The sequence below is a fragment of the Malaclemys terrapin genome (genome assembly GCF_027887155.1).
Source record: "Malaclemys terrapin pileata isolate rMalTer1 chromosome 20 unlocalized genomic scaffold, rMalTer1.hap1 SUPER_20_unloc_3, whole genome shotgun sequence".
NCBI classification, from domain to species: Eukaryota; Metazoa; Chordata; order Testudines; family Emydidae; genus Malaclemys; species Malaclemys terrapin.
In genome coordinates, this window is record NW_026530190.1 from 1 (window position 1) to 26,794 (window position 26,794).

The window sequence follows — 26,794 nt, forward strand, 5'->3', positions numbered from 1 at the left end:
TGAGAAGCAAGGGACATATGCTTGTTTTGGTCAAATATTATATGTTTGCTGTTGAAGAAAAAAAAAATCTAGAACACTTAATGTTGTTGTTTTAGTTACATAAAACAACTGAAATGTCTGTCTGGTGATGTTCTCCTCCTAATACAGCCTGGCAAGAAAATCCTCCAAATATTAATGATTAACCTGTTGAATTGGAGATACTTCACCTCCCAATGACTTCACAAATATCTGATTCAATTACCTTTGGTAAATGAAATAACCGAACACTCATTCATTTTCTGATACAGCTGTAAAACTCATCTGAAAAGTTTTCAAAATTAATCACTGTTTAAAAATGTATAGCGTGCACCTTCTAAAAATGAAACCCACATCTATCTCGGAGTTGTGAAGGATACGTATTAAGGTTATAACAGCCAACAAGAATGCACTTTTATGTAGAAAACCGTGATTAAATCGAGATTTAAATCAAATCCACCCTGGTTTCCCGGGTCCCCGGGGCCTGATGTCTACATAGCTGGGCACCAAGGGGCGGCCTGTGGGGTCTCTCCCCACAGCGCAAGGTGGCCGCAGGGGCCAGATTTAAGCAGGCCTGTGTCAGTGGCGAAGCGGGAATTGTTGGTAATGATTTTGTGCAGCCTCAGTTTCCCCCCATGCGGTGCATTGCCACCCTGCGGGGGAGAAAGGGTTAACACCACCCATAGCCTAAAGAAAACCCTGGAGTCATCGGTTTACCCATAAACCAATCTAGTGTTCTCCCTTCCACCATTGCGGTTTCTCGACAAAAACCCCGACCTGGGTTCCAGTGTGTTCCGATGCCTGGACCCGAACCCCGCATCCGTTCCCCCGGGACTCCATCTTCTCCTGCCTGGTCGTGCTGGGGGCTCTGCCCGGCTCCAGCTCTCAGGCCCCTGAGCTCCCACCATCCCCTGGGAACCGCGACCAGTTCAAGCCTCAGGGAGCGGTGAGATCCTCCCGCCCTCCCTCCGTTTTCTTTTCTACCTCAGGGACGACTTTCTAACCCTGACTTGTTCGATCGGGGAGAGTTTTCTATAGCTGACTTTTGTAACCTTTAATAGTGTGACTGTTACGTTGACTTAGCCTCCTTGTGTGGGTAGCACTAGTATTAGAACTAGCAAATAACTTGTATGGTGAAGCTGGTTGCCTCTCTCTCTCTCTGAACTTTACTCTTTGGTGGCTTTAGCTTCCCCCATTTGCTCTGCAGTGACGCTCCTCTTACCTAAGCTAAAGATCCCGGCAGCGCCCCAAATCCTGTGGGGTTTGCTCAGCCAGTCCCACTGTGATGGGAGCGCGGGGACAGGGACGTGTGAACCTGGGACAGACGAGGGGGGCAGCTTGGCAGTGCTGCTCGGCCCAGGGGCAGATAAGGGGTCAGCTTGAAAGGGCTGATTGTCCCGGTCTGCTCAGACCTGCTCTGTTAATGTGTGTGTGTCTCTGTGTGTGTGTGTCTCTGTGTGTCCCCAGTTCTGGGGCTGGAGGAACCCAGCCCTGTGGAACCGAGGTCCTGCAGCGTCGCACCATTGGGAGGGGACTTGCAGCAGGGAGAAGTACAGCTCCATATGAAAACACACGTGACACAAGCAGCACATTGAGAGAAGTACAGACAACCCCCTCCCCCGAAGAGTAACCCTAATCAATGAGCGCACCCAAAAGTTAAGGGCAAATCTGGTAACACCCCGGTACCAGCCTGCGGGGTCTGGCCGGGCCGCCGGCCACGAGACAGGGTCTCTGGTGCCAACAGCCCCATCTGGGAGGCCAGGGGCCTGCCCCTCGGCGTGTGGGTCCCTGGGGGCCGCCCTGCTAGCGTGGTCTGGCCGGAGGCTGGTGTCTCGTAGCCGGGTCGGTCCCAGGCTAGGGCCGGGAGGGACGAGAAATGGATCCGGTTGAGGGCCCGGCTAACGGCTCCGGGAGGAGGGACCAGGGGAGGCCGGTCAATGGGGCGTCCCGCTGGGGAAAAGGGCCGCGGCCCCTCCTGGGGGGAGCCCAGCGACGCCGGGGCTTGGCTCGGGAGCCAGGCGTCACTGCCAGGAGCAGGGCAGAACTCGGGGCCGGTTGCAGGGGGGCGGGGCCGGTTGCAGGGGGGCTGGGCCGGGTCCCAGGGCTCTCACCTGCCCCTGAATGAAGTCCCAGCTCTGGTGCTTCTCGCTGGGGGGTCCTGCCAGCGGATAGGTCCGGATGGCGTCTTCCACGAACACCCCCACCTTGCCACTGAGCTGGGAGGGGGAGAGGAGAGGAGAGGTGACTTCCCCCAGCCAAGGTCCTGGCACCGCGCACTTCCCCCCGGCCGAGCCTCCCCGGGTACTGTGAGCTTCCCCCCGGCAGTGCCCCCGGCACGCCCCACTCACCGTGACACGCTGCGTGTACAGCAGGACCCCAATGGTGATCTGCGCGGCGAAGAGGAGAAAGAGGAAACCGAAATACTGGGGGGGCGGGGGGGGGGAGAGAAAGGGGGTCAGTGAATTTTCTCAGCCTCAGGGCCCCCCCAGCTCTCTTCTCTGACCCCCACCCCCTGCTCCCCCGCCCACCTCGCCACACATAGACAGACCATCAGACACTGACACCCCAGAATTGATGGGGGTGACCCCCAGCTCTGCCCCCAAACCCTGGGGAGATCAACATCCCCTCACCCCCCCAGCCAGGCTGGGACCCCCCCCCCCAAGGCCTCCCCCACCAGAAACAGCTGCAGCACTTCTGCTTTTCGTGTTTTCCTTTTGCACTTTTCCTCCCCGCAGCAGCCTGGGCTGGGCACCATCCGCGGGCGGGGGGCAGAGCCTGGCAGGATGTGGCTGCTGGGGGGGGGGGGGGTCACGTGGTGCCAGCTGAGATGGGAAATTGCACCAGGCCCTGAGCTCATGAGGGAGAGAGAAACTTCCCGCATCAACCCCCCGGTGACCCCAGGTTCCCAGCCCCTCCCGCTGTAACCACTGGACCCCACTCCCCTCCTGAAGCCAGCGAGAGAACCCAGGAGTCCGGGCTCCCAGCGCCCCCCCAGTCTAACCACTAGACCCCACTCCCCTCCGGGAGCCAGGGAGAGAACCCAGGAGTCCGGGCTCTCCCGTGTACTTACAAATCCCAGCATACACTTGATCTCCTTGAGGGAACCCAGGCATCCGAGGAAACCCAGCAGCATGGTGATGATACCAACTCCGGACAGGATGTAGGACCAGACCTTCAGGGCGAACAGGGAGGAACTGGAAGGGGCACGGGCAAAGCTCAGAGCAGGGCTGGGCCGGCGGGGGGCTGCAGGTCGGGATGCGAGGGGCGCCGCGGGGGGCTGCGGGTTGGGAGCGAGGGGCGCCGCGGGGGGCTGCGGGTCGGGAGCGAGGGGCGCCGCGGGGAGGGGTTGCGGGTCGGGAGCGAGGGGCGCCGCGGGGGGCTGCGGGTCGGGAGCGAGGGGCGCAGCGGGGGGCTGCAGGTTGGGAGCGAGGGGGCGCCGCGGGGGAGGGGGTTGCGGGTCGGGAGCGAGGGGCGCCGCGGGGAGGGGGTTGCGGGTCGGGAGCGAGGGGCGCCGCGGGGGGCTGCGGGTCGGGAGTGAGGGGCTGCGGGTCGGGAGCGAGGGGCGCTGGGGGGGAGGGGGTTGCGGGTCGGGAGCGAGGGGCGCCGCGGGGGGCTGCGGGTCGGGAGCGAGGGGCTGCGGGTCGGGAGCGAGGGGCTGCGGGTCGGGAGCGAGGGCACCGCGGGAGAGGGGTTGTGGGTTGGGAGCGAGGGGCGCCCGCGGGGGAGTGTGGGTCTGCGGGTCGGGAGCGAGGCTGCGGGTCGGGAGCGATGGACGCCGCGGGGGAGGGCGCGGGTCGGGAGCGAGGGGGCTGCAGGTCGGGAGCGAGGGGCTGCAGGTCGGGAGCGAGGGCACCGCGGGAGAGGGGGTTGTGGGTTGGAGCGAGGGGCGCCGCGGGGGGAGTGTGGGTCTGCGGGTCAGGAGCTAGGCTGCGGGTCGGGAGAGAGGGGCGCCGCGGGGGGGAGCGAGGGGCTGCGGGTCGGGAGCAAGGGGGGGCGCCGCGCAGGGGAGCGAGGGGGGGGGCGGGGTTGGGAGCGAGGGGCGCCGCGGGGGGAGAGGGGGGCGCGGGTCGGGAGCGAGGGGCGCCGCGGGGGGGAGAGGGGGGCGCGGGTCCGGGAGCGAGGGGCGCCGCGGGGGGAGAGGGGGGCGCGGGTCGGGAGCGAGGGGCGCCGCGGGTCGGGAGGCGCCGCGCAGGGAGAGGGGGGCGCCGCGCAGGGAGAGGGGGGCGGGTCGGGAGCGAGGGGCTGCGGGTCGGGAGCGAGGGGCACCGCGGGAGAGGGGGTTGTGGGTTGGGAGCGAGGGGCGCCGCGGGGGGAGTGTGGTCTGCGGGTCGGGAGCGAGGCTGGCGGTCGGGGAGCGAGGGGCGCCGCGGGGGAGGGCGCGGGTCGGGAGCGAGGGGCTGCGGGTCGGGAGCGAGGGGCTGCGGGGTCGGAGCGAGGGGCGCCGCGGGGGGAGTGTGGGTCTGCGGGTCAGGAGCTAGGCTGCGGGTCGGGAGAGAGGGGCGCCGCGGGGGGAGCGAGGGGCTGCGGGTCGGGAGCGAGGGGGGCGCCGCGCAGGGAGCGAGGGGGGGGGCGGGTTGGGAGCAAGGGGTCGCGGGGGGAGAGGGGGGCGCGGGTCGGGAGCGAGGGGCGCCGCGCAGGGAGAGGGGGGCGGGTTGGGAGCGAGGGGCGCCGCGGGAGGAGAGGGGGGCACGGGTCGGGAGCGAGGGGCGCCGTGGGGGGGGCACGGGTCGGGGAGCGAGGGGGTGCTGCGGGGGAGAGGGGGGCGCGGGTCGGGAGCGAGGGGAGCCGTGGGGGGGGGAGAGGGGGCTCACCCAGGACAGCGGCGAAGCTTTGCTGGTCGATTAGGATCCAGAGGCCGAAGCCGAGGATGATGGCGCCCAGGATCTGTGGGGGGAGGGGAGTAAAGGGGGGGTTACACTGGAGCGGGGGGGTTCACCCTGGCACAGCCCCCCCCAGCCCGGGGCACGAGGGGTTAATGGGCTAGTTGGTGGTTGCCCCAAGACACAGATGTCTCCCCCCCCCCACCGGCCCCAGCTGCAGGCTCCCCCCACTTAGTGCAGGTCCCATCTAGGGAGGGGCAGGTGAGAGCAAATCCCAGCCCCGGCCGCCCATCAGCCCCACAGGCCCAGCCCCCCCCCCCCCAAGTACGGGCCCAGCCCCCCCCATACTCACAAAGAAGAGGAGGTTGAAGAGGAAGAGGAAATATTTGGTGACGCTCAGACACCCCTGGGGAGACATAGCTGGACCTGTGGGGGAGGGGGCAGGCGGGGGGGTTACTGCTCAGTCGGACGGACCCCAGCCCCCCCAGACATGGACCCCCCCTGTACCTTGGGGCAGAGGCAGCTGCTGCCCGCCCAGCCCCACGGAGACCCCAGGATTCTGGGGCTGATGTCACAATGCGGGGGATGGGACACAGCGCCTTCCCCCCAGGCAGCCCCCGGGTTCCCGGGGCCCATCCAGCTGGGGGTGGGGGTGGGGGGGGGAAGGGCTGATACGCAGCAGTTGCTGGTTCAGGCTGATAAGGCAACTTCCCCTCCCCCCATCCCCCATCCCCCATCCCCATCCCCATCCCCACATCCTCTGTCGCTCCCCACACAGGAAACCGCCCGGACCCCTGTGCGCCTAACTCCCCTGGGCTGCCCTGCAGGTGCCCCTCACTCCCGACCCGCAGCCCCCAATCGCCCAGCCCTGCCCTGCCGGTGCCCCTCACTCCCGACCCGCAGCCCCCCGATCGCCCAGCCCTGACCCCCCAGCCCTGCCGGTGCCCCTCACTCCCTACCCGCAGCCCCCCTATCGCCCAGCCCTGCCCTGCCGGTGCCCCTCACTCCCGACCCGTAGCCCCCGATCGCCCAGCCCAGCCCTGCCGGTGCCCCTCACTCCCGACCCGTAGCCCCCGATCGCCCACCCCAGCCCTGCCGGTGCCCCTCACTCCCGACCCGCAGCCCCCCGATCGCCCAGCCCTGCCCTGCCGGTGCCCCTCACTCCCGACCCGCAGCCCCTGATCGCCCACCCCTGCTCTGCCGGTGCCCCTCACTCCCGACCCGCAGGCCCCCCGATCGCCCACCCCTGCCCTGCCGGTGCCCCTCACTCCCAACCCGCAGCCCCCCGATCGCCCAGCCCTGCCCACCCCAGCCCTGCCGGGTGCCCCTCACTCCCGACCCTCAGCCCCCCGATCGCCCACCCCTGCCCTGCCGGTGCCCCTCACTCCCGACCCACAGCCCCCCGATCGCCCAGCCCTGCTCTGTCCTCACTCCCTACCCGCAGCCCCCCAATCGCCCAGCCCTGCCCACCCCAGCCCTGCCGGTGCCCCTCACTCCCTACCCGCAGCCCCCCGATCGCCCAGCCCTGCCCTGCCGGTGCCCCTCACTCCCGACCCACAGCCCCTGCCCCCTCCCAGCCCTGGTGGTGCCCCTCACCCCCTGACGCTCCCAGGAACGATCTGGTTCTGGTTTCCCGTCTCTCTGGACCCTGCCCAGCCCTGCAGCACCAGGCGGACCCAGGCGTCCGGGCGTGGCGGGGGGAAGGGGGAGGACTCAAGGGCGCAGGTTTCATGGCTCAGTGTCGTCCCCCCCCGCCACCCCAGGCAGCAGCAACACCTGAACTGGGGGCCAGATGGGGGCGAGCTAGTGCCGCCCCCCCTCCCCAAACTCCCCATGGCCAGAAGTCCCCCAAACCCTCCTGATATGGGCCAGGGCCAGCTCCCCCCACCGTCTGCTGGGATCCCCCAGTCCCCCCGGCTGGGGGTTAGGGGGGGGGATTCTGTTGGGGGAGGGGAAGATGATGCTTTACTCATTTGGCCTGCTCCCCCCTCCCTTCCCCCCAGCTTCTCCCCTCGCCCTCCTGCCTGGCCCCCCCTCGCCCTCCCTTGCGCCCCAGGGCCCCCCTGCCTGCCCCAGGGCCCCCCGCTCTTCGCACACCCCTGGCACGGGTGGGCACCGGGCCCCTCACCCCAGTGCCATGGGCCCCCCCGGCCACGCACCCCCCGATTCTCCATCCCTGCCTGATCATTCGCCCCCCAATCCCAACCCACTTGCAGGCCCCCAACTCCATCTGCCCCCCCGCCAGTCCCTTAACCCCCCCCGTGTGTGTGTGGGGGGGGTCACTCACCGAAATGGGGGGCTGGGGGGCCCTGGAGTGTCGGGATCGAGCCCCCCAGGAGGAGCAGCGTCGGGGGCGGGCAAAGGCTCGGGCTCTGTCTGCTCTCCCCCCCCCAGCAAAGTTTGAAAACTTGGACTCGTCCCCGCCCCCCCGCCGCCCCCGCTCGCAGCTGATTGGTCCAGGCGATGCCTGGGCGTTAAAAATTAATAATCGCCCCCGCCCTCCGAAATTTCCTTGCCCCCCCCCCACCCCCCTAGATTTAAGGTGGATCCGCTTAAGGTGGATTCGCGTCGCCTTGTGTGGGGAGGCAGAAGGGGGCAGAGAAGGGCGCGGGGGAGGCAGTGGGGGGAAGGCGCTGGGAGGCGGGGCAGCGCTGGGGGGCAGAAGGGGGCAGTGGGAGGGGCTGGGGGACTTGAAGGGGTTAGAGGGAGGGGGGACTGGGAGCGCTGGGGAGCAGAGGGAGAGACTGGGGACGCTGGGAAGCAGTACGGGGCGCTAGGGAGGGGACGTAAGGGGGCAGGGGAGCGGGGTACTGGGAGGGCAGTAGGAAGGGGAGGGTCTGGGAGGCAGAAGGGGGCAGGGAACGTGGCTGGAGGCAGGGAAGGGGGGCGTGAGGGGGAGGGGCTGGGAGGCAGTGGGGGGCTAGGGAGGGACGGGGTGCTGGGAGGCAGAAGGGGGCAGGGAAGGGGGCGTGAGGGAGAGGCGCTGGGAGGCAATGGGGGGACTAGGGAGGGGCAGAGGGGTGCTGGGAGGCAGAAGGGGACAGGGAAGGGGGCGTTAGGGGGAGGGGCTGGGAGGCAGAAGGGGGCAGGGAAGGAGGCGTGAGGGGGGAGGGGCTGGGAGGCAGTGGGGGGGCTGGGGAGGGGAGGGGAAGGCGCTGGGAGGCAGAAGGGGCAGGGAAGGAGGCGTGAGGGGCTGGGAGGCAGTGGGGGGCAGGAAAGGGGCTGGGAGGCAGTGGGGGGCTAGGGAAGGGGGGGGAGGCGCTGGGGGGCAGTGGGGGCTAGGGAAGGGTGTGGGGGAGGGGCTGGGAGGCAGTGGGGGGCTAGGGAAGGGTGTGGGGGAGGGGCTGGGAGGCAGTGGGGGGCTAGGGAAGGGGGGTGGGGGAGGCGCTGGGGGGCAGTGGGGGCTAGGGAAGGGTGTGGGGGGAGGGGCTGGGAGGCAGTGGGGGGCTAGGGAAGGGTGTGGGGGAGGGGCTGGGAGGCAGTGGGGGGCTAGGGAAGGGGGTGGGGGAGGGGCTGGGAGGCAGTGGGGGGGCTAGGGAAGGGGGTGGGGGAGGCGCTGGGAGGCAGTGGGGGGGCTAGGGAAGGGGGTGGGGGAGGCGCTGGGAGGCAGTGGGGGGGCTAGGGAAGGGGGTGGGGGAGGCGCTGGGAGGCAGTGGGGGGGCTAGGGAAGGGGCTGGGGGAGGGGCTGGGAGGCAGTGGGGGGCTAGGGAAGGGGGGCGGGGGAGGGGCTGGGAGGGGCGGAGGCGCTGGGAGGCAGAAGGAGGCAGGGAAGGGGGGTGGGGGAGGCGCTGGGGGGCAGTGGGGGGCTAGGGAAGGGGGTGGGGGAGGCGCTGGGGGGCAGTGGGGGGCTAGGGAAGGGGGTGGGGGAAGCGCTGGGGGGCAGTGGGGGGCTAGGGAAGGGGGTGGGGGAGGCGCTGGGGGGCAGTGGGGGGCTAGGGAAGGGGGCGGGGGGGCTGGGAGGGGCGGAGGCGCTGGGAGGCAGAAGGAGGCAGGAAGGGGGTGGGGGAGGCGCTGGGGGGCAGTGGGGGGGCTAGGGAAGGGGGTGGGGGAGGCAGTGGGGGGCTAGGGAAGGGGGTGGGGGAGGCGCTGGGGGGCAGTGGGGGGCTAGGGAAGGGGGGGTGGGGGAGGCGCTGGGGGGCAGTGGGGGGCTAGGGAAGGGGGGCGGGGGAGGCGCTGGGGGGCAGTGGGGGGCTAGGGAAGGGGGGCGGGGGAGGCGCTGGGGGGCAGTGGGGGGGCTAGGGAAGGGGGTGGGGGAGGCGCTGGGGGGCAGTGGGGGGCAGTGGGGGGCTAGGGAAGGGGGGCGGGGGAGGCGCTGGGGGGGCAGTGGGGGGCTAGGGAAGGGGGGTGGGGGAGGCGCTGGGGGGCAGTGGGGGGCTAGGGAAGGGGGGTGGGGGAGGCGCTGGGGGGCAGTGGGGGGCTAGGGAAGGGGGTGGGGGAGGGGCTGGGGGGGCAGTGGGGGGCTAGGGAAGGGGGTGGGTGAGGGGCTGGGGGGCAGCGGGGGGCTAGGGAAGGGGGTGGGGGAGGGGCTGGGGGGCAGTGGGGGGCTAGGGAAGGGGGTGGGGGAGGGGCTGGGGGGCAGCGGGGGGCTAGGGAGGGGGTGGGGGAGGCGCTGGGGGGCAGTGGGGGGCTAGGGAAGGGGGGTGGGGGAGGCGCTGGGGGGCAGTGGGGGGCTAGGGAAGGGGGTGGGGGAGGGGCTGGGGGGCAGTGGGGGGCTAGGGAGGGGCGGGGTGTGAGGGGGGAGGGGCCGCCGGGAGACCCCGTAGCCCCGAGAAGCTCCAACGGCTCCCGCAGCCGGGCCCGGCTACACCCGCCCCGCCCAGTGCCGGTCAGAGCAGCCCGGGGGTGACGCGGGGGGGGGCGGAGCCGGGGGGCGGGGGGGGGTGACGCGGGGGGGGCGGAGCCGGGGGGCGGGGGGTGACGCGGGGGGGGGCGGAGCCGGGGGGCGGGGGGTGACGCGGGGGGGGGGGCGGAGCCGGGGGGCGGGGGGGGTGACGCGGGGGGGGGGGGGCGGAGCCGGGGGGCGGGGGGGTGACGCGGGGGGGGGGGCGGAGCCGGGGGGGCGGGGGGGTGACGCGGGGGGGGCGGAGCCGGGGGGCGGGGGGGTGACGCGGGGGGGGCGGAGCCGGGGGGCGGGGGGGGTGACGCTGTCCCTGTCCCGGCCCCGCCCCCGGCTGATGCAAGGCGCCCGACCGGCCACGGTGGCCCCGCGCCCCCCGCCCGGCGGCAGGTGGGACCCGCGCGGGGGGGCCGTTGGGGGGGGGCTGCCAGGGGTTGGGGCACGTGGGTACACCCGCCCCCGCTGCCCCCCGATCGGCCCCCCCGGCGCCCCCCCTGCGCTCAGGGGGTGACTAGTGCGTGGGACCCCGGACTCCTGGGTTCTCTCCCCGGCTCGAGGGGGGTTGGGGGGGGAGGGGCTGGGACCCCGGACTCCTGGGTTCTCTCCCCGGCTCGGAGCGGTTGGGGGGGGAGGGGCTGGGACCCCGGACTCCTGGGTTCTCTCCCCGGCTCGGAGCGGTTGGGGGGGGAGGGGCTGGGACTCCGGACTCCTGGGTTCTCTCCCCGGCTCGAGGGGGGGGGGGTTGCGAGCGCGATGGAATTACCTTGTTTAAATATTGTATGTTTCTCCCGAATTCTTCCTCTGAGACCCTCCCCCGGGGGATGCGGCTGGCTCTGGGGTGGGGCGCGGGGGCTGGGTATACGGGGACCCCTCGCCGGGCGCTGGGATGCGGCTGGCTCTGGGGTGGGGTGGGGGCTGGGTATACGGGGACCCCTCGCCTGGCACTGGGATGCGGCTGGCTCTGGGGTGGGGCGCGGGGGGCTGGGTATACGGGGATCCCTCGCCTGGCACTGGGATGCGGCTGGCTCTGGGGTGGGGCGCAGGGACTGGGTATACGGGGACCCCTCACCCGGCGCTGGGATGCGGCTGGCTCTGGGGTGGGGCGCGGGGGCTGGATATACGGGGACCCCTCGCCCGGCGCTGGGATGCGGCTGGCTCTGGGGTGGGGCGCGGGGGCTGGGTATACAGGGACCCCTCGCCGGGCGCTGGGATGCGGCTGGCTCTGGGGTGGGGCGCGGGGGCTGGGTATACGGGGACCCCTCACCCGGCGCTGGGATGCGGCTGGCTCTGGGGTGGGGTGGGGGCTGGGTATACGGGGACCCGTCGCCCAGCGCTGGGATGCGGCTGGCTCTGGGGCGGGGGGGGGGGCTGGGTATACGGGGACCCCTCCCCCGGGGATGCGGCTGGCTCTGGGGTGGGGTGGGGGCTGGGTATAGGGGGACCCCTCGCCCGGCACTGGGATGCGGCTGGCTCTGGGGTGGGGCGAGGGGGCTGTGTATACGGGGATCCCTCGCCTGGCACTGGGATGCGGCTGGCTCTGGGGTGGGGCGCGGGGGCTGGGTATACGGGGACCCCTCGCCCGGCGCTGGGATGCGGCTGGCTCTGGGGTGGGGCGCGGGGGCTGGATATACGGGGACCCCTGGCCTGGCGCTGGGATGCGGCTGGGTCTGGGGTGGGGCGCGGGGGCTGGATATACGGGGACCCCCTTGCCCGGCGCTGGGATGCGGCTGGCTCTGGGGTGGGGCGCGGGGCTGTTTGGGGCTGGCGCTGACAGGCAGGGATGGAGGCTGTGACGGAGCAGGGCAGATTTGACCTGGGAATGTTGCAGGGGGGTTGCAGTGGGGATGTGGGACTTCCCTTGAAGGAAGCTACCTGAGCTGTAACCTGAGCCAGGAACGGGGGTGGGGAGAATTAACACCTTCTGCCCGGGAGACTGAACAAAGGAGAGGAGCAGCGGGAGGGGCTTGGAGTTTAGTTTCGGTTGGGGCTGGGTGGTGCAACGCAGGGAACCCCAAGCTGGGGTCTAAGCTCCCTGAACCTCCCAGAGGGACCTAATTGAGGGGGTCTGGTCGTACCTACACGCTCTGCTTGAGACTGTGTTCCTGTCCTTAAATAAACCTTCTGCTTTACTGGCTGGCTGAGAGTCGCAGTGAATCTCGGGAAGAGGGGTGCAGGGCCCTAACTCCCCCACACTCCGCAACAGAGGCGCCTGCTGCACCTTTTGGAGCAGGGAGGGGGCAGTTCAGCGCCTCGGGGGGAGGTTGGGCCGAGCTGGGGGTGTGACTCCTGACGGAGATCCTGGCATGGGATCCCGGGAGTGGGTGGCATCTCCATGGGGTGGGGAGAGACCCCATTCTCCTGTGCCGGGTTTGCTGGGGTGGGGGAGGCCTACAGGAACCTGGGACTCCTCAGCTGGGGGCACTGCTGTGGGGAAGCTCACAGTGCCGGGCTCCCCGCCCCCCCATCCAGCCCCAAAGCAATTAGACTGCCTTGGCGTCATGCCCTGTGCATTTAAAGAGCCCCCCCGCCCCGGCCGGCCCCAATTGTGCACTGCCCTCTGGCTAACCTATACGCTGGAGCGCCCCGCCCCAGGCACTGAGGCCCTTTGTGAGGCCTGGCAGAGCCGGGGCGTGCGAGTCGGGCACCGGGCGTCTCTGCTTGGCGCGACCCCCTGCTGGGACTGGCACTGCCCCCCGGATGGGAACAGAATTCGTCCCTGGTGCCCTAGTGAGGGGCGGGAGGGACCCTATGGATAGTCTGAAGTAGGGGAGGGGGTGGGGTGGGTATATGGTCCCTATAGATTTTCAGAGCTGTGGTGTAGGGGCTGGGCCAATGAACCCTATAGATTTTCAGAGCCAGGGGGTTCTTTGTGGGGACCCTATAGATTTTGGTCCCAGAGGAGTTTGGGCCCTGTAGATCGTGGTAATGGGATGGCTGGGTGTATGGACCCTATGGGGGGAGTTATGGGGGGCTGGGCCGAGACCAGTGTCTCCAAGGCACATTCGGCCCTGTTATGTTAACCTAGGGCCGGAGGAGGGCCAGTAGGGGGCACCCTGCCCTCGCAGGCAGCGCTGACCCCGTATACCCAGTCCCAGGCCCCACCCCAGAGGGGCATCTCAGCGCCGGGCGTGGGGTCCCTGTGTACCCAGCCTCCGCGCCCCACCCCAGAGATCCACCCGCGTCCCAGCACGGCCTGTGCGAAGAGCCCCGTCTGTCCTGATCAGTCTGTTGGTTTTGTTTCTCGCAGGTTTTCATTTGGGCTCTGGGGGCCGGTGAGTGAGTGTGATTGGCGGGGGGTAGCGGGGTGTTGCACGTGGAGCACACGCGTGCGTGTCTGGTGCCCATGCGGGGAGCTGTGTTTGGAATTGCGTGCGGGTGGGCGGTTCCCGGGGTCTGGAGGGAGCTGGTGTGAATGAGTGTGCGAGCGAGTGCTCAGGTGCGGGCCGTTCCCGTGTCAGTGTGCGTGGCCCCGGCCCCCTCCCGCCCGCCATGGAGAAAGTGAAGCCAGAGGAGGGGACGAGCCCTGGGGAGCTCTGCCTGGGGGGTCTGCCGGAGGAGCCCCCCGCCCGCCCGGCCTGGAGCAGCAAGGTTGAATACATCCTGGCGCAGGTCGGCTTCTCCGTGGGGCTCGGCAACGTCTGGCGCTTCCCCTACCTATGCCACCAGAACGGGGGAGGTGAGTGGGGGGCCGCGGAGGGGGCTTTGGGAACATGGGGGGGGGGGTCAAGGGATTGGGGGGGCAGGGAAGAGGAGAGGGTCTGAAGGATTGGGGGGGGGCCTGGGGAATTGGGGGCAGGAACAGGGCCGGATTAACCTTTTGTGGGCCTGGCTGGCCCTGTACTTCCAGCGTGCCCCTTCCCCTTGGCGGTGGGCCCATACCGTGCCACACGCCCCCCTGCTCAACACCGGATCCCCCCCACCCCTATTCCCTATGGCCAGAGCACCCCTGGACCCGCTATGCCCAGTGCTCCCCCAGACCCTGCCACAAATGCACAGCGCCTTGCACGCCACCACCCTGCCCAGTGCCCTCCTGCCCACAGTCCCACCACAACTGCCCAGCACCCCCCACTCCCTAGTGCCCCAACACACAGAGATCTGCCCCACCCCCCTCACAGCCCAGCACCCGCCCCAGGCCCTCCAGCAACGCCCTCCCCCACGCCCTGCCGGGAGGCGACTCTGTCTGCCGGGCTCAGCCGGCAGCGTCCCGGGGTCAGATTCGAGATCGATCAGCCAGGCCAGGGCCTGCCCCGCCTGGGCTCCCTCGGGACCCACTTGCCTGGAGGGGCTCAGCCAGGGGTCTCTGTGGGCGGCTCCAGACTTGTAACCCCCCCCACCCCCCGTCGCCGCCCCGCAGGAGCCTTCATCCTCCTCTACCTCCTGATCCTCCTGGTGGTGGGGATCCCCCTCTTCTTCCTGGAGCTGGCGGCCGGGCAGAGCATCCGTCAGGGCAGCATCGGGGTCTGGCAGCACTTCAGCCCCCGCCTGGTCGGCATCGGCTTCGCCAGCTGCGTGGTGAGTGCGGGGGCACTGCTGCGGGGAAGCTCGCAGCACCAACGGGAGAATTCCTGCTGGTTTCTATTGTTCCCGTTTTCCTGCCCCTGGGGGGCCTGGCCCAGTCCCCATGTCCCCATCCCTTGTCCCACTCTGGGGGGGGGAGGGTGTCCCCGCACCAGGGGAGGGGTCCCCGTGTGCCCAGCCCCCAGGCCAATCTCAGCACCAGGCAAGGGGCCCCTGTGTCCCTGCCCCCAGGGGCCCATCCCTGCACCAGGCGAGGGGTCCCCTGTGTCTCTGACACCCACCCGGGGGCCCATCTCAGCACCGGGCGAGGGGTCCCCGTGTCTCCGACACCCCCCCCAGGGGTCCTGTCCCGGCACCGGGCGAGGGGTCCCCAGCCAGGCTCACCCCTGTCTCCATGCCAGGTCTGCGGGTTCGTTTCTCTCTATTACAACGTGATCATCGCCTGGAGCCTCTTCTACCTCGGTAACTCCTTCCGCGCCACCCTGCCCTGGGCCAGCTGCCCCCTCGGTGCCAACCACAGCCAGCCAGGTAGGTGCTACAGCCCAGCCCCCGCCTGCCACAGGGGGGCGCCACCCTCCCTCTGCTGCCTGGTTCTGACCCGGCTGGGCCGTGGGGGGACGGGCGGGGGGCACTGCCCGGTTCTGACCCGGCTGGGCCGTGGGGGGACGGGCGGGGGGCGCTGCCCGGTTCTGACCCGGCTGGGCCGTGGGGGGACGGGCGGGGGACGCTGCCCGGTTCTGACCCGGCTGGGCCGTGGGGGGACGGGCGGGGGGGCGCTGCCCGGTTCTGACCCGGCTGGGCTCTCTGTTGGCAGAACCCGAATGTGCCCAGAGCTCCCCCACCACCTACTTCTGGTACCGGAAGGCGCTGGACGTGAGCGAGTCGATCGGTGTCAGCGGGGGGGTGAACTGGGCCCTGGCCGGCTGCCTGCTGGGCGCCTGGGTCCTGGTCTGCGGCGCCCTCATCCGGGGCATCAAGTCCTCGGGCAAGGTGAGCTCGGCCCCCCCCGCCGGTGCCCACTGCCGCCCCCAGCCCCCCCGCGGCCACTGCCCCCGCTGCCACCCCCCTGGCCCACTGCCGCCCCCAGCCCCCCAACCCTCCCGCGGCCCACTGCCCCCGCTGCCATCCCCCGGCCTACTGCCGCCCCCCAGCTCCCCAACCCCCCCGCGGCCCACTGCCCCCGCTGCCACCCCCCGGCCTACTGCCACCCCCAGCCCCCCAGCTCCCCCGCGGCCCACTGCCCCCGCTGCCCCCTCCCCGGCCTACTGCCGCCCCCAGCTCCCCCGCGGCCCACTGCCCCCGCTGCTCCCCCACTGGCCTACTGCCGCCCCCAGCCCCCCAGCTCCCCCACGGCCCACTGCCCCCGCTGCCCCCCCCGGCCTACTGCTGCCCCCAGCTCCCCCGCGGCCCACTGCTCCTGCTGCCACCCCCGGCCTACTGCCGTCCCCAGCCCCCCAGCTCCCCTGCGGCCTATTGCCCCCGCTGCCACCCCCCCAGCCCGCTGCCGCCCCCAGCTCCCCCACAGCCCGCTGCCCCCCCGCGGCCTACTGCTGTCCCCAGCGCCCCCCCCCCCCCCCCCCGCGGCCCACTGCCCCCGCTGCCCCCTCCAGCCCGCTGCCGCCCCCACTGGCCCACTGCCACCCCCACTGCTCCTCCTCCCATCACCTCCCACCGATCCCTCCCCCACCCCACTCCCACCCTCCTCATTACCCCCCACCCCGTCTGTCTGGGGTGGGCAGGGGGTCAGGCCCAGATGCTGTGGCGGGTTGGGAGGGGCTAACACATAACCTTCCCCCTCCGGGTGTGGGAGGTTTCGGGGTGGGGTGAGCTGGGGGGGCTGTTGGGGTGCAGGGTGAGAGCCCCCCCTCACTGCCCCCTGCCCCCCCAGGTGCTGTATTTCAGCTCCCTCTTCCCCTACGTGGTGCTGCTGTGCTTCCTGGTGCAGGGGCTGCTGCTGGACGGGGCGGCCGACGGCGTCCGCATCATGTTCACCCCCCAGGTGAGAGCGGGGATGGGCCCCCCAGGCCGGATCGGGTACTCGTCCCAGCCCCGGCTGGGTCCCAGTTTCCCCCCCCCCCCCCCCCTACAACCTCTGGCTGGATCCCCCGGCCCGAGCCCCAGTCCCCCCACCTCCTGCCAGATCTCCTTGGCACGAGCGCCAGCCTCCCCCGGCTGGATCGGGTCCCCCCCGGCTGGAATCCCTGGCACAAGCGCCAGCCCCACCCTCCCAGCCGGATCAGGCACTCCCAGCATAAGCGCCAGGCCCCCCATCCCCAGACAGGTCCCCCCCGGCACAAGCCCCAGCCTCCCCGGGCCGGATCAGGTCCCCCTGGCTGGAATCCCCTGGTACGAGTGCCAGCCCCCCCTCCGCAGCCAGATCGGGGCCCCCCACTCCCCTCCGGGGCTGGAGCACCAGGATCAGCCCCCCACTCTCCCCGGGGCTGGAGCGCCGGGACCCCCCACCCGGGGCTGCAGGTGCCCGTCCCGTGACTCACGCCCGGCTGCCCGCAGCTGGCAGTCTGGGGCGACATGCAGGTCTGGCGCCAGGCGGCCACCCAGGTCTTCTTCTCGCTGGGGCTGGGCTTCGGGAGCGTCATCGCCTACTCCAGCTACAACCCACGGCACAACGACTGCCACGCCGACGGGCTGCTGGTGGCCGGCATCAACTTCCTCACCTCGCTGCTGGCCACGCTGGTCGTCTTCGCTGTGCTGGGCTTCCGGGCCACCACCATCGCCAGGGCCTGCGTGGCAAGGTGAGCCGTCTCCCGCGCCCATCACCCCTCTCCTGCGCCCGGCACACGCTGACCCGGCCTCTCCCCTCCGTCCGTCCCCAGGAACATGGAGCTGCTGGCCCAGCTGCTGGGGACCGGGGCTCTGCCCACCCTGGAGCTGCCCACCCTGGACCCGGCGGCACTATCCCCACCGCAGTACAGCACCTGGTACCACAGGCTGCCCGCCGAGCTGGGCACGGCGCTGCAGGGACACGGTGTCACCGACTGCCGGCTGGAGGACGAGATGAACAAGGTGCCCAGGGACTGGGGAGGGTCCCCGTGTGCCCCGCGCCCCGACCCGGGAGAGGGCCCCGTGTACCCAGCCCCGGTGCCCCGACCTGGGATTTCAAGAAGGCAGACTGTAGCAAACTCAGGGAATTGGTAGGTAAAATCCCATGGGAAGCAAGTCGAAGGGGAAAAACAATTGAAGACAGTTGGCAGTTTTTCCAGGAGATGTTATTAAGGGCACAAGAGCAAACTATCCCCCTGCGTCAGAAAGACAGAAAGTCTGGCGAGAGACCACCCCGGCTTAACCAGGAGATTGTCCATGATCTAAAACTCAAAAAAGAGTCCTACAAAAAGTGGAAACTCGGTCAAATTACAAAGGATGAATATAAACAAATAAGTGTGTAGGGACAAAATTCGAAAGGCCGAGGCACAAACCGAGATCAGACTAGCTAGAGACATAAAGGGTAACGAGAACATTTTACAAATACATTAGAAGCAAGAGGAAGCCCAAGGACAGGGTAGGCCCGTTACTCAACGAGGGGTGAAAGACGATAACCAAAAACGTGGAAATGGCAGAGGTGCTTAATGACTTCTATGTTTCGGTTTTCACTAAGAAGGTTGGTGGCGATTGGACGTCTGACGTAGCGCATGAGGTAGGATCAGACTCTAAAATAGGGAAAGAACAAGTCAAAAATGACTCAGGGCATGGCTACACTTGCAGATGTCGAGCGCTTTGAGTTAAACCCGCCTTCGGAGAGCGCAGTAGGGAAAGCACTGCAATCTGTCCACACGGACAGCTGCAAGCGCGCTGGCGTGGCCACGTTGGCGGCACTTGCAGCGGCATTGGGAGCGGTGCATTATGGGCAGCTATCCCAGCATGCAAGTGACTGCAATGTGCTTTTCAAATGGGGTGGGGGTGGGGTGGAGTGCAACAGGGAGTGTGTTGTGTGTATGTGGGGGGAGAGAGAGTGGGTTTTGGGGATGCTGAGTGTGTCAGCAGGCTGTCTTGTAAGTTCAGATGCCCCTCACACCCCTCTCTCACTCACTCAAAGCAAACCGGAAACGGTTGCTTTTTCTCGGGGCTGATAAGCAGCCGGCTTCTCCGAAACGGCGCTTTGAAAGGGCATTTCCGCATTCCTGCAGCCCATTTCACAACAATGACACGAGCGGCCACGTGATTTAAGGGGATTATGGGACGTTTCCAGAGGCCGATCACAGCGCAGTAATGCAACACCCCTTTCACACTGGCACTGCGGCGCTCCAGCGGGGGCGCAGTAAACGTTATTCCACTCGCCGAGGTGGAGTACCAGCAGCGCTGTAGCCGTAGAGTCAGAGCGCTCTACGTGCCTTGCCAGCGTGGCTGGGGAGAGCGCTAGGGCGCCCGGGGCTGCTTTATTGCGCTGTAACTCGCAAGTGCAGCCAAGTTAGATGTCTTCAAATCACCAGGCCTGGTGAAATGCATCCTAGAATTCTCAGGGAACTATCTGAGGAGATATTGGAGCGATTATCTCTGAGAAGTCATGGAAGACGGGAGACATTCCAGAAGACTGGAAAAGGGCAAATCTAGTGCCCATCTATAAAAAGGGGTATAAGGACAGTCCGGGGAATTACAGACCAGTCAGCTTAACTTCTGTCCCTGGAAAGACAATAGAGCAAATAATTAAGCAATCCATTTGCAAACACCTAGAAGATAATGAGGTGATAAGTAACAGTCAGCATGGATTTGTCAAGAACAAATCGTGTCAAACCACCATGATAGCTTTCTTTGACAGGGTAACAAGCCTTGTGGATAGGGGGAAGCAGTAGACGTGGTAAATCTTGACTTTAGTAAGGTTTTTGATACTGTCTCACATGACCTTCTCATAAACAAACTAGGGAAATACAACCTAGATGGAGCTACTATAAAGTGGGTGCAAAACTGATTGGAAAATCATTCCCAGAGGATGGTTATCGGGTTCACAGTCCTGCTGGAAGGATGTAACGAGTGGGGTCCCGCAGGGATTGGTTCTGGGTCTGGTTCTGTTCAATATCTTCAGCAATGATTTAGATAATGGCACAGAGAGGACACTGGTAAAGTTTGCGGACGATACCAAACTGGGAGGGGCTGCAAGTGCTTTGGAGGATAGGATTAAAATTCAAAATGATCTGAACGAACTGGAGAAATGGTCTGAAGTAAATAGGATGAAATTCAATCAGGACAAATGCAAAGTACCCCACTTCGGAAGCAACAATCAGTCGCGCACACACAATGGGAAGTGATGGCCTAGGAAGGAGTCCTGCGGAAAGGGATCTGGGGGTCATCCTGGATCACAAGCTAAATAGGAGTCAACAGGGTAACGCGCAAAAAACCGAACATCATTCTGGGGTGAATCAGAGGAGTGTTGTAAGCCAGAGACGAGAAGTCATTCTTCCGCTCTGATTAGCCTCAACTGGCGTATTGTGTCCGGTTCTGGGCGCCACGTTTCAGGAAAGATGTGGACAAACTGGAGAAAGTCCAGAGAAGAGCAACAAAAATGATGAACATGAGCTATGGGGGAAGATTGCAAAAACGGGGTTTGTTTAGTGTGGAGAAGAGAAGCCGGAGAGGGGACGGGAGAACAGTTTGCAAGTGCAGAAAAGGTTGTTACAAGGAAGAGGGAGAAAATTGTTCTCGTTAACCTCTGAGGATCGGACAAGAAGCAATGGGTTTAAATTGCAGTCAGGGTGGTTTAGGTTGGACATTAGGAAAAACGTCCTGACTGTCGGTGGTGAAGCGCTGGAATAAATTGCCGAGGGAGGTGGTGAAATCCCCGCTGTTGGGGATTGTTAAGAGCAGGTTGGACAAACCCTTGTCAGGGACGGTCTAGATAATATTTAGTCCTGCCGTGAGTGCAGGGGAGTGGACTAGACGACCTCTCGAGGTCCCTTCCAGTCCTACGATTCTATATACCCAGCCCCATGCCCCACCCCATGGGGGCCACATCCCTGCACCGCGTGAGGGGTCCCCGTGTACCCTGCCCTTGCACCCGGACCCAGGGGGGGCCCATATACCCAGCTCTGGCACCCCACCCCAGAGGAGCTGCGTCGTAGCAGCGGGTGAGGGGTCCCCGTGTAGCCACTGCCTGACCCGGTCTCCATCTCTCCCCCGCAGGGCGTGGAGGGCACCGGCCTGGCCTTCATCACCTTCACGGAGGCCATGACCCTGTTCCCGGCCTCCCTGTTCTGGTCCATCCTCTTCTTCCTCATGCTGTTGAACCTGGGATTGAGCACCATGCTGGGCAACATGCAGGGCATCCTCACCCCCCTGCTGGACCGCTACCCCCCCCTGCAGCGCCGTGCCACCGTCTTCACCGGTACGGCGGGGGCGGGGCCTGCGAGGGGATCCCGGGGGGACCTGCATGACTGCGCACATGGGGGAAGATTTCTGGGGTGCCAGGCTCTGCCCCCCCAGTGCTGCAGGAGGGACGTGGGGGTCCCAGGCTGTCTCTGCCCTAGAGCTGCTAGGGGTCCGGTGTTCACGGCCGATCGGGGCGTTCATAATCCGGGCAGCGGGGCTAAGACTCGCTCCCTGCGGCTCCTGGAAGCAGCCACCAGATCCCTGCAGCCCCAAGGCGCCCGGGCGGCTCTGCGCGTGGCCCCCATCGCCAGTGCCGGCTCCGCAGCTCCCATTGGCCAGGAATCGCGATGGGAACAGGGAGCTACGGGGGCGACGCCTGTGGGCACAGGGGCAGCACAAGGAGCCTCCCTGGCCGCCCGAGTGCCCAGGGACTGCAGGGACCTGATGGCCGCTTCTGGGAGCTGTGGTAAGTGCTGACGGGACCCCAACCCCCTGCCCCATCCTGGAGCCTCCTGCACCCCAAACCCCTCATCTCTGGCCCCACCCCAGAGCCAACATCTCTAGCCAGAGCCCTCACCCCAACCCCCTGCCCCAGCCCGGAGCCTCCTCCCTCACTCCAAACCCTGTGACAGGTTCGGTCACAGAGACCCCCCCCTTAGGACTGTCACCTGACGTGCTGAAGTTACCTCTGAGCCCGTTTTCCCTGCCAGCTTGGGACTCCAGAACCCTGCCTGGTTGAGCCAGACCCGCCAGCCTGCTGCAACCCAGACCCAGGGTCTGAACCACGTTCCCAAAGCTGCAGACTTAACCGAAAACAGCTTAGCGGGTTACCTATCTCCAGCACCCAGACACCCAGCTCCCAATGGGGTCCAAACCCCAAATAAACCTGTTTACTCTGTATAAAATTTATACAGGGTAAACTCCTAAATTGTCCGCCCTCTATAACACTGATAGAGAGAGATGCACAGCTGTTTGCTCCCCCAGGTATTAATCACTTACTCTGGGTCAATTAATAAACACAAGTGATTTTATGAAGTATAAAAAGTAGGATTTAAGTGTTTCCAATTAATAACAGCCAGAACAAAGTAAGTCGCCCAGCAAAATAAAACAAAACACACAAGTCTAAGTCTAATACATTAAGAAACTGAATACAGGTAAATCTCCCCCTCAGAGATGTTCCAATAAGTTTCTTTCACAGACTAGACTCCTTCCTAGACTGGACCCATCCCTTCCCCGGGTACAGCCCTTGTTAGTTCCAGCCGGCATCTTAGGTGGTAACTAGGGGATTCCACATGACTGGCCCCCTTTGTTCTGTTCCACCCCCTTTTATAGCTTTGGCACAAGGCGGGAATCCTTTGTCTCATTGGGTTCCCACCCCCAGGGCCGGCTCCAGGCACCAGCTTGGCAAGCAGGTGCTTGGGGCGGCCACTCCAGAGAGGGGCGGCAGGTCCAGCTATTCGGCGGACGGCCCCTTACTCCCGCTCGGAGCGAAGGACCTTCCGCCAAATTGCTGCCGCAGGTCGCGATCGTGGCTTTTTTTTTTTTTGGCTGCTTGGGGCGGCCAAAACCCTGGAGCTGGCCCTGCCCACCCCTCCTTCTCAATGGAAAAGCAGCAGGTTAAAGATGGATTCTACTATTAGGTGACATGATCACATCATTCTACATTCCCCACGGGCTGGTCTACACCTACACAGGCCGGTAAACCGAGCCAGACACAGTCAATTGTCCTGGTTAACGGGAGCCAGCAAGATTCCAAACCACCATTAATGGCCCACACTTTGCATAATGACAGTAGGTCCTCGGCGTTATACTTCATATTTCTAGCTTCAGATACAAGAATGTTACATTCATACAAATAGGAGGAAGATATTCAGTAGATTATAACCTTTGTAATGATCCCTTACAAGAGACCTTTTGCATTAAGCATATTCCAGTTATGTCATATTTACAAGCCCCCCTCCCGGAGCCCACACCCACTCCTGTACCCCCAGCCCGGAGCCGCCTCCTTCACCCCAAACCCTTCATCTCCAGCCCCACCCCAGAGCCAACACCCCCAGCCAGAGCCCTCCCTACTCTCCTGCCGCAGGTACGTGGGGGTCCCAGGCTCTCTTTGTCCCCCAGGGCTGTGCTGTGGGGGTCCCAGGCTCTCCCCCCCCCCCCCAGTTCTGTGCTGTGGGGGACGTGGGGGTCCCATGCTCTCTCTCTCTCTCTCCCCCCCCCCCCCTCCCAGTGCTGTGCTGCGCCGGCGGGTTCCTGTTGGGTCTGATGTTCGTGCAGCGCTCGGGCAGCTACTTTGTCGCCATGTTCGACGACTACTCGGCCACCCTGCCCCTGGTGGCCGTCGTGTCCTGCGAGGCCATCTCCGTGGCCTGGGTCTACGGGACAGACAGGTACCCGCCCCCCTTCCTCCCCGGGGGTCTTTTCCCTCCCCCTCCACCCCTCCCCATCCCCCCTCGGGGTCAATCCCTCCCAGGGCCTGGGTCTATGGGGCGGACAGGTACCCGCCCCCCTATCTCCCCGGGGGTCCTTTCCCTCCCCCTCCGCCCCTTCCCCTTGGAGTGCCTCCCTCCCCCCTGGGGCCTAGCTCTATGGGGCGCACAGGTACCCCCTCCCGGGCCCTGCCTCCCACCCCAGGAGCCCTTCCCCTGGACCCCCCCATCCCCACTGGGCCCAAGCCCTGAACCCGCCCCCCGACCTCTGCCCTCCCCCCTGTGGCCTGGCTCCATAGGGGGGTTGGGGAGCCCCAGGCTCGCCCCCCTCCCCCACGGCTGACCCCTGCCCCCCCGCAGGTTCCTGGCGGAGGTGGAGGACATGCTGGGCTGGCGGCCCTGGTGGAGGGGCTGGCGGCCCTGGCGGCTCTACGGCTACATGTGGCGTTACGGCAGCCTGCTGGCCATGCTGGGGCTGCTGCTGGCCAGCCTGGGGCAGATCTGCCGCAGCCCCCCCACCTACCAGGCCTGGGACCGGGCGCAGGTGAGACCCCCCGCGGGTGGGTCGGGGCTGGGCAGGGAGCTGGGATGCTGGGGTGGATGGGCCCATGGGGCTGGTCTGGCCGGGGAGCCAGGATGCAGGGGCAGAGGGGTCCGTGGGTTAGGTCTGGGCGGGGAGCCGGGACCCCGGAGGAGATGGGCCCGTGGGGTGGGTCTGGGCGGGGAGCCGGGACCCCGGAGGAGATGGGCCCGTGGGGTGGGTCTGGGCGGGGAGCCAGGGCGGAGGAGCCTGCAGGCCAGGCGGGGAGCTGGGACTCTGGGGTGGAGGGGCCTGCGGGTCGGGTCCGGACGGGGCTGAGTGGGGAGCGGTGGGGGGGCCTGCGGGTCGGGTCCGGACGGGGCTGAGTGGGGAGCGGTGGAGGGGCCTGCGGGGCTGGGCAGGGAGCCGGGATGCCGGGGCGGAAGGGCCTGCAGGTCAAGGCTGGGCGGAGAGCTGGGGCGGAGGGGCCTGTGGGGCTGGGCGAGGAGCCAGGGTGGAGGAGCCCGTGGGTCGAGGCTGGGCAGGGAGCCGGGACGCTGGGGTGGAGAGGCCTGTGGGGCTGGGCGGAGAGCCGGGGCGGAGGGGCCCGTGGATCGGGGCTGGGCGAGGAGCCGGGGCGGAGGAGACCGCAGGTCGGGGCCGGGCGGGGAGCTGGGATGCTGGGGTGGAGAGGCCTGCGGGGCTGGGCGGAGAGCTGGGGCGGAGGGGCCCGTGGATCGGGGCTGGGCGGGGAGCCGGGGCGGAGGAGCCCGCGGGTCGGGGCTGGGCGAGGAGCCGGGGCGGAGGAGCCCGCGGGTCGGGGCTGGGTGGGGAGCTGGGACGCCGGGGCGGAGGGACCTGCGGGGCTGGGAGGGAGCCGGGACGCCAGGGCAGATGGGCACATAGGCCCTGGCAGGTTTGACCCTTGGCCTCTCTCGCAGGCGGAGGAGACGCGGGTGCCGTACCCACCCTGGGCGCTGGCCATGCTGATCTTGCTCATCGTCCTGGCCACCCTGCCCATCCCCGCGCTCTACATCCGGCAGCTGGCGTGGGAGTGGCAGGCGCGGCGCCGCCAGCAGGGGGCACCCCCCAGAGTGGAGCCGGAGGAGGAGGAGGCGGAGAGCCCGGCTGACCCCGAGTGCTCGGCCAACGGGTACCTGCCCGTCCGCACCCAGGAGCTCCCCAAGGGGGGAGAAGAGGCTGGGGCCTTCCTACTGGGGGGGGCAAAGTAATGGGGGGATACGAGGGGGTAGAGGTCAAAGGTCATTGGAGGGGAGCATCTGTGACCCCTCCCCGTAGGTGGGGCTGGCTCCCCGTGGTATGTGCCCCCCTGCCCAGGGCGGGCACTGGGCTCGATTGGTGGAGCTGGGAGAGAGCCAAGGACTCCTATTGGTGGGTCGAAAGAAGGCGCCTTCTCTGATTGGTGGAGGGGGAAGCGCTGATCACTTGGCGCGTGGAGCCAAAGGACCAATAAGGCGAAGGAAGAACAAAGCAACCCCCGATTGGTGGACTTGTGTGGCACGGCAGCCTCTGATTGGTGGACTGAGGAGGATTTCTCCCCCTGCCCTCCAGTGGAGGAGGCAGTGAGGGGGAGACCAACTGCAGTGCAGGGTCTTCCCCTCCCCCCACTCTCCACTTGGGGCGGCCATGTTGTTCCCGCGGCGTTGGCCGCGGGCGGCCATGTTGTCTTCCTCCCAGTGCCGCCCGTGCCCCGCTGAGGTGTACGTCCCGTCCTCTGTCCCAGAGGGCCTGGCCATTGGGGCCTTCTAGAAACATGGTGCTAACTAACCCCTCTGCTGGCGGGCTGGAGCCACCAGCCCCCCACTCGTGCCAAGCCTGGCCTAGCTGGGCCCCACACAAGTGCCTAAGCCTCTGGGGCAGACGGGGGCGTCTACTGCCAAGATATGGGGCCAGATTTCGTTGTCGGGGGCCAGGCCATTGACAGCCACAGCCCGAGGGCCCCCCTGCTGCCGCCCGTCTCGCCAATGAGGGTTGAGGGGCAGGTTCATCCTGCCGGGAAGGGGGGGAGGGGGCGGTGTCTGCCCCATAGCGTGTGCGTGGAAACGGTGTACAATGGGGGCGAGTCTAGGGTCGTGGGACGGGAGGCCTGGTGAGGCAGTTGTTATTTACACCCGGTGCTGCCACACTGCGGAGGGGAAAGCCCAGGCTGCAGCTGTTGTCTACACTAATGGTAGCAACGGTGCCATGGGGGAGCCGGGGCTGGGGGGCTGGCTGGCCCTGCTGGATCTGGCTCCCGCCTTGCACTGCTCTGGACTGGGAGGGGCGGCAGTCGGACACCTGGGGCCTCTTTTTAAAGGGAAAGTTGCCACAATGCTGCTGGTCCTGGCGTATTTTGGTGGGTCTTATTCCCCCTCCTGCTAACGGGGGGAGGGGTCACCCCATAGGATCCAAGGCTAAGAACAGAGGGGCTGAGCCCCACAGCATTAATGTATTGTCATCTAGCCATTCCCCCTCCATCCCTCACACCATCCAATCGCCATCTATCCACCCCCCATGGCTCCATTCCCCTCGTCCCCCTGCCCCAAGGTGCCTCGTTAGCTCGCCTGGGCTCAGCCCCTCTCTGCGTCTGACCCACCGGCCCTGGATGGAGAAGATTCTGTCTGACAGACACTACCAGACTCACCCAACAGCCACAACGGTACGTGCGGGGAGGGGGCTGGGCCAGGCCTCCGGCCTCCTGGGTTCAATTCTTGCCCTGGCCACCGGCTCCCCTGCCTTGCTGGGCCTCAGTTTTCCCCATCTTTAAAATGGGGGTTGCGCTTCCTTGATCTGTTTAGATTGTAAATTTCTCAGATCAGGGCGATCTCGCTGGGGTACTAAGCAGTGGGGGGGGGGGTGGTATCTGGAAATCTCTTGCCCGCTGTGGGAGCTCTCGCTGGCCCGCGGGGGCCAGGGATGGGCTGGATTCCACGGGGGGACGGGGAACCACAGCCCCTCAGCAGGTGGGCGCGGGAGGGTGTGTTACTGACACTATTGTTTTCACGGTGCTATTCTTGCCTGAACAATAAAGATGTTTTGTTCACGCCGAGCAGGGTGGTGATTGCGGGCCCGCGGGCAGAGACCAGAGGGCGGGCGCTGGCCTGCTCTGCCAGCCTGGCCACACCCTAGGCAGGAGCCAGGGAGCCACAGGTGACGGCGGTGGAGCCAGGCGAGGAGCTCTGGCTAGGCCGTGGGGGGAAGATATGGGGGCAGCGGCCCTGCCTGGTACCCTAGGGTCATGTGGGGCCGAGGTGCTGGCTGCTCCCTGGCGATACGCCATGGCATGTGGGTGGCACCAGCTGTGCGGCCCCTGGCACCCCACACTGGCACTGCTCAGTCG

The 26,794-nt window shown here is 66.9% G+C and overlaps 2 protein-coding genes across 2 annotated transcripts; one reads left to right on the plus strand and one right to left on the minus strand.

Annotated features, from left to right (window-relative positions):
* Positions 1-6: 6 nt before the first annotated feature.
* On the minus strand, positions 7-7,210 carry LOC128829578 (CD82 antigen-like). The gene is made up of 6 exons (XM_054015038.1): positions 7,123-7,210; positions 5,188-5,261; positions 4,825-4,899; positions 3,086-3,208; positions 2,364-2,438; positions 7-2,231 (listed from the first exon to the last, which is right to left on the minus strand). Exons 2-6 carry the CDS (start codon positions 5,251-5,253, stop codon positions 2,037-2,039), a joined length of 534 nt encoding a protein of 177 aa, XP_053871013.1. The 5' UTR covers positions 5,254-5,261; positions 7,123-7,210; the 3' UTR covers positions 7-2,036.
* Positions 7,211-9,977: 2,767 nt separating this feature from the next.
* Positions 9,978-26,497, plus strand: SLC6A16 (solute carrier family 6 member 16). The gene is made up of 12 exons (XM_054015030.1): positions 9,978-10,062; positions 12,920-13,348; positions 14,027-14,184; positions 14,592-14,718; positions 15,005-15,180; positions 16,079-16,189; positions 16,702-16,943; positions 17,025-17,214; positions 20,320-20,521; positions 22,736-22,895; positions 23,295-23,478; positions 24,396-26,497. Exons 2-12 carry the CDS (start codon positions 13,162-13,164, stop codon positions 24,684-24,686), a joined length of 2,028 nt encoding a protein of 675 aa, XP_053871005.1. The 5' UTR covers positions 9,978-10,062; positions 12,920-13,161; the 3' UTR covers positions 24,687-26,497.
* The last annotated feature ends 297 nt before the right edge of the window (positions 26,498-26,794 follow it).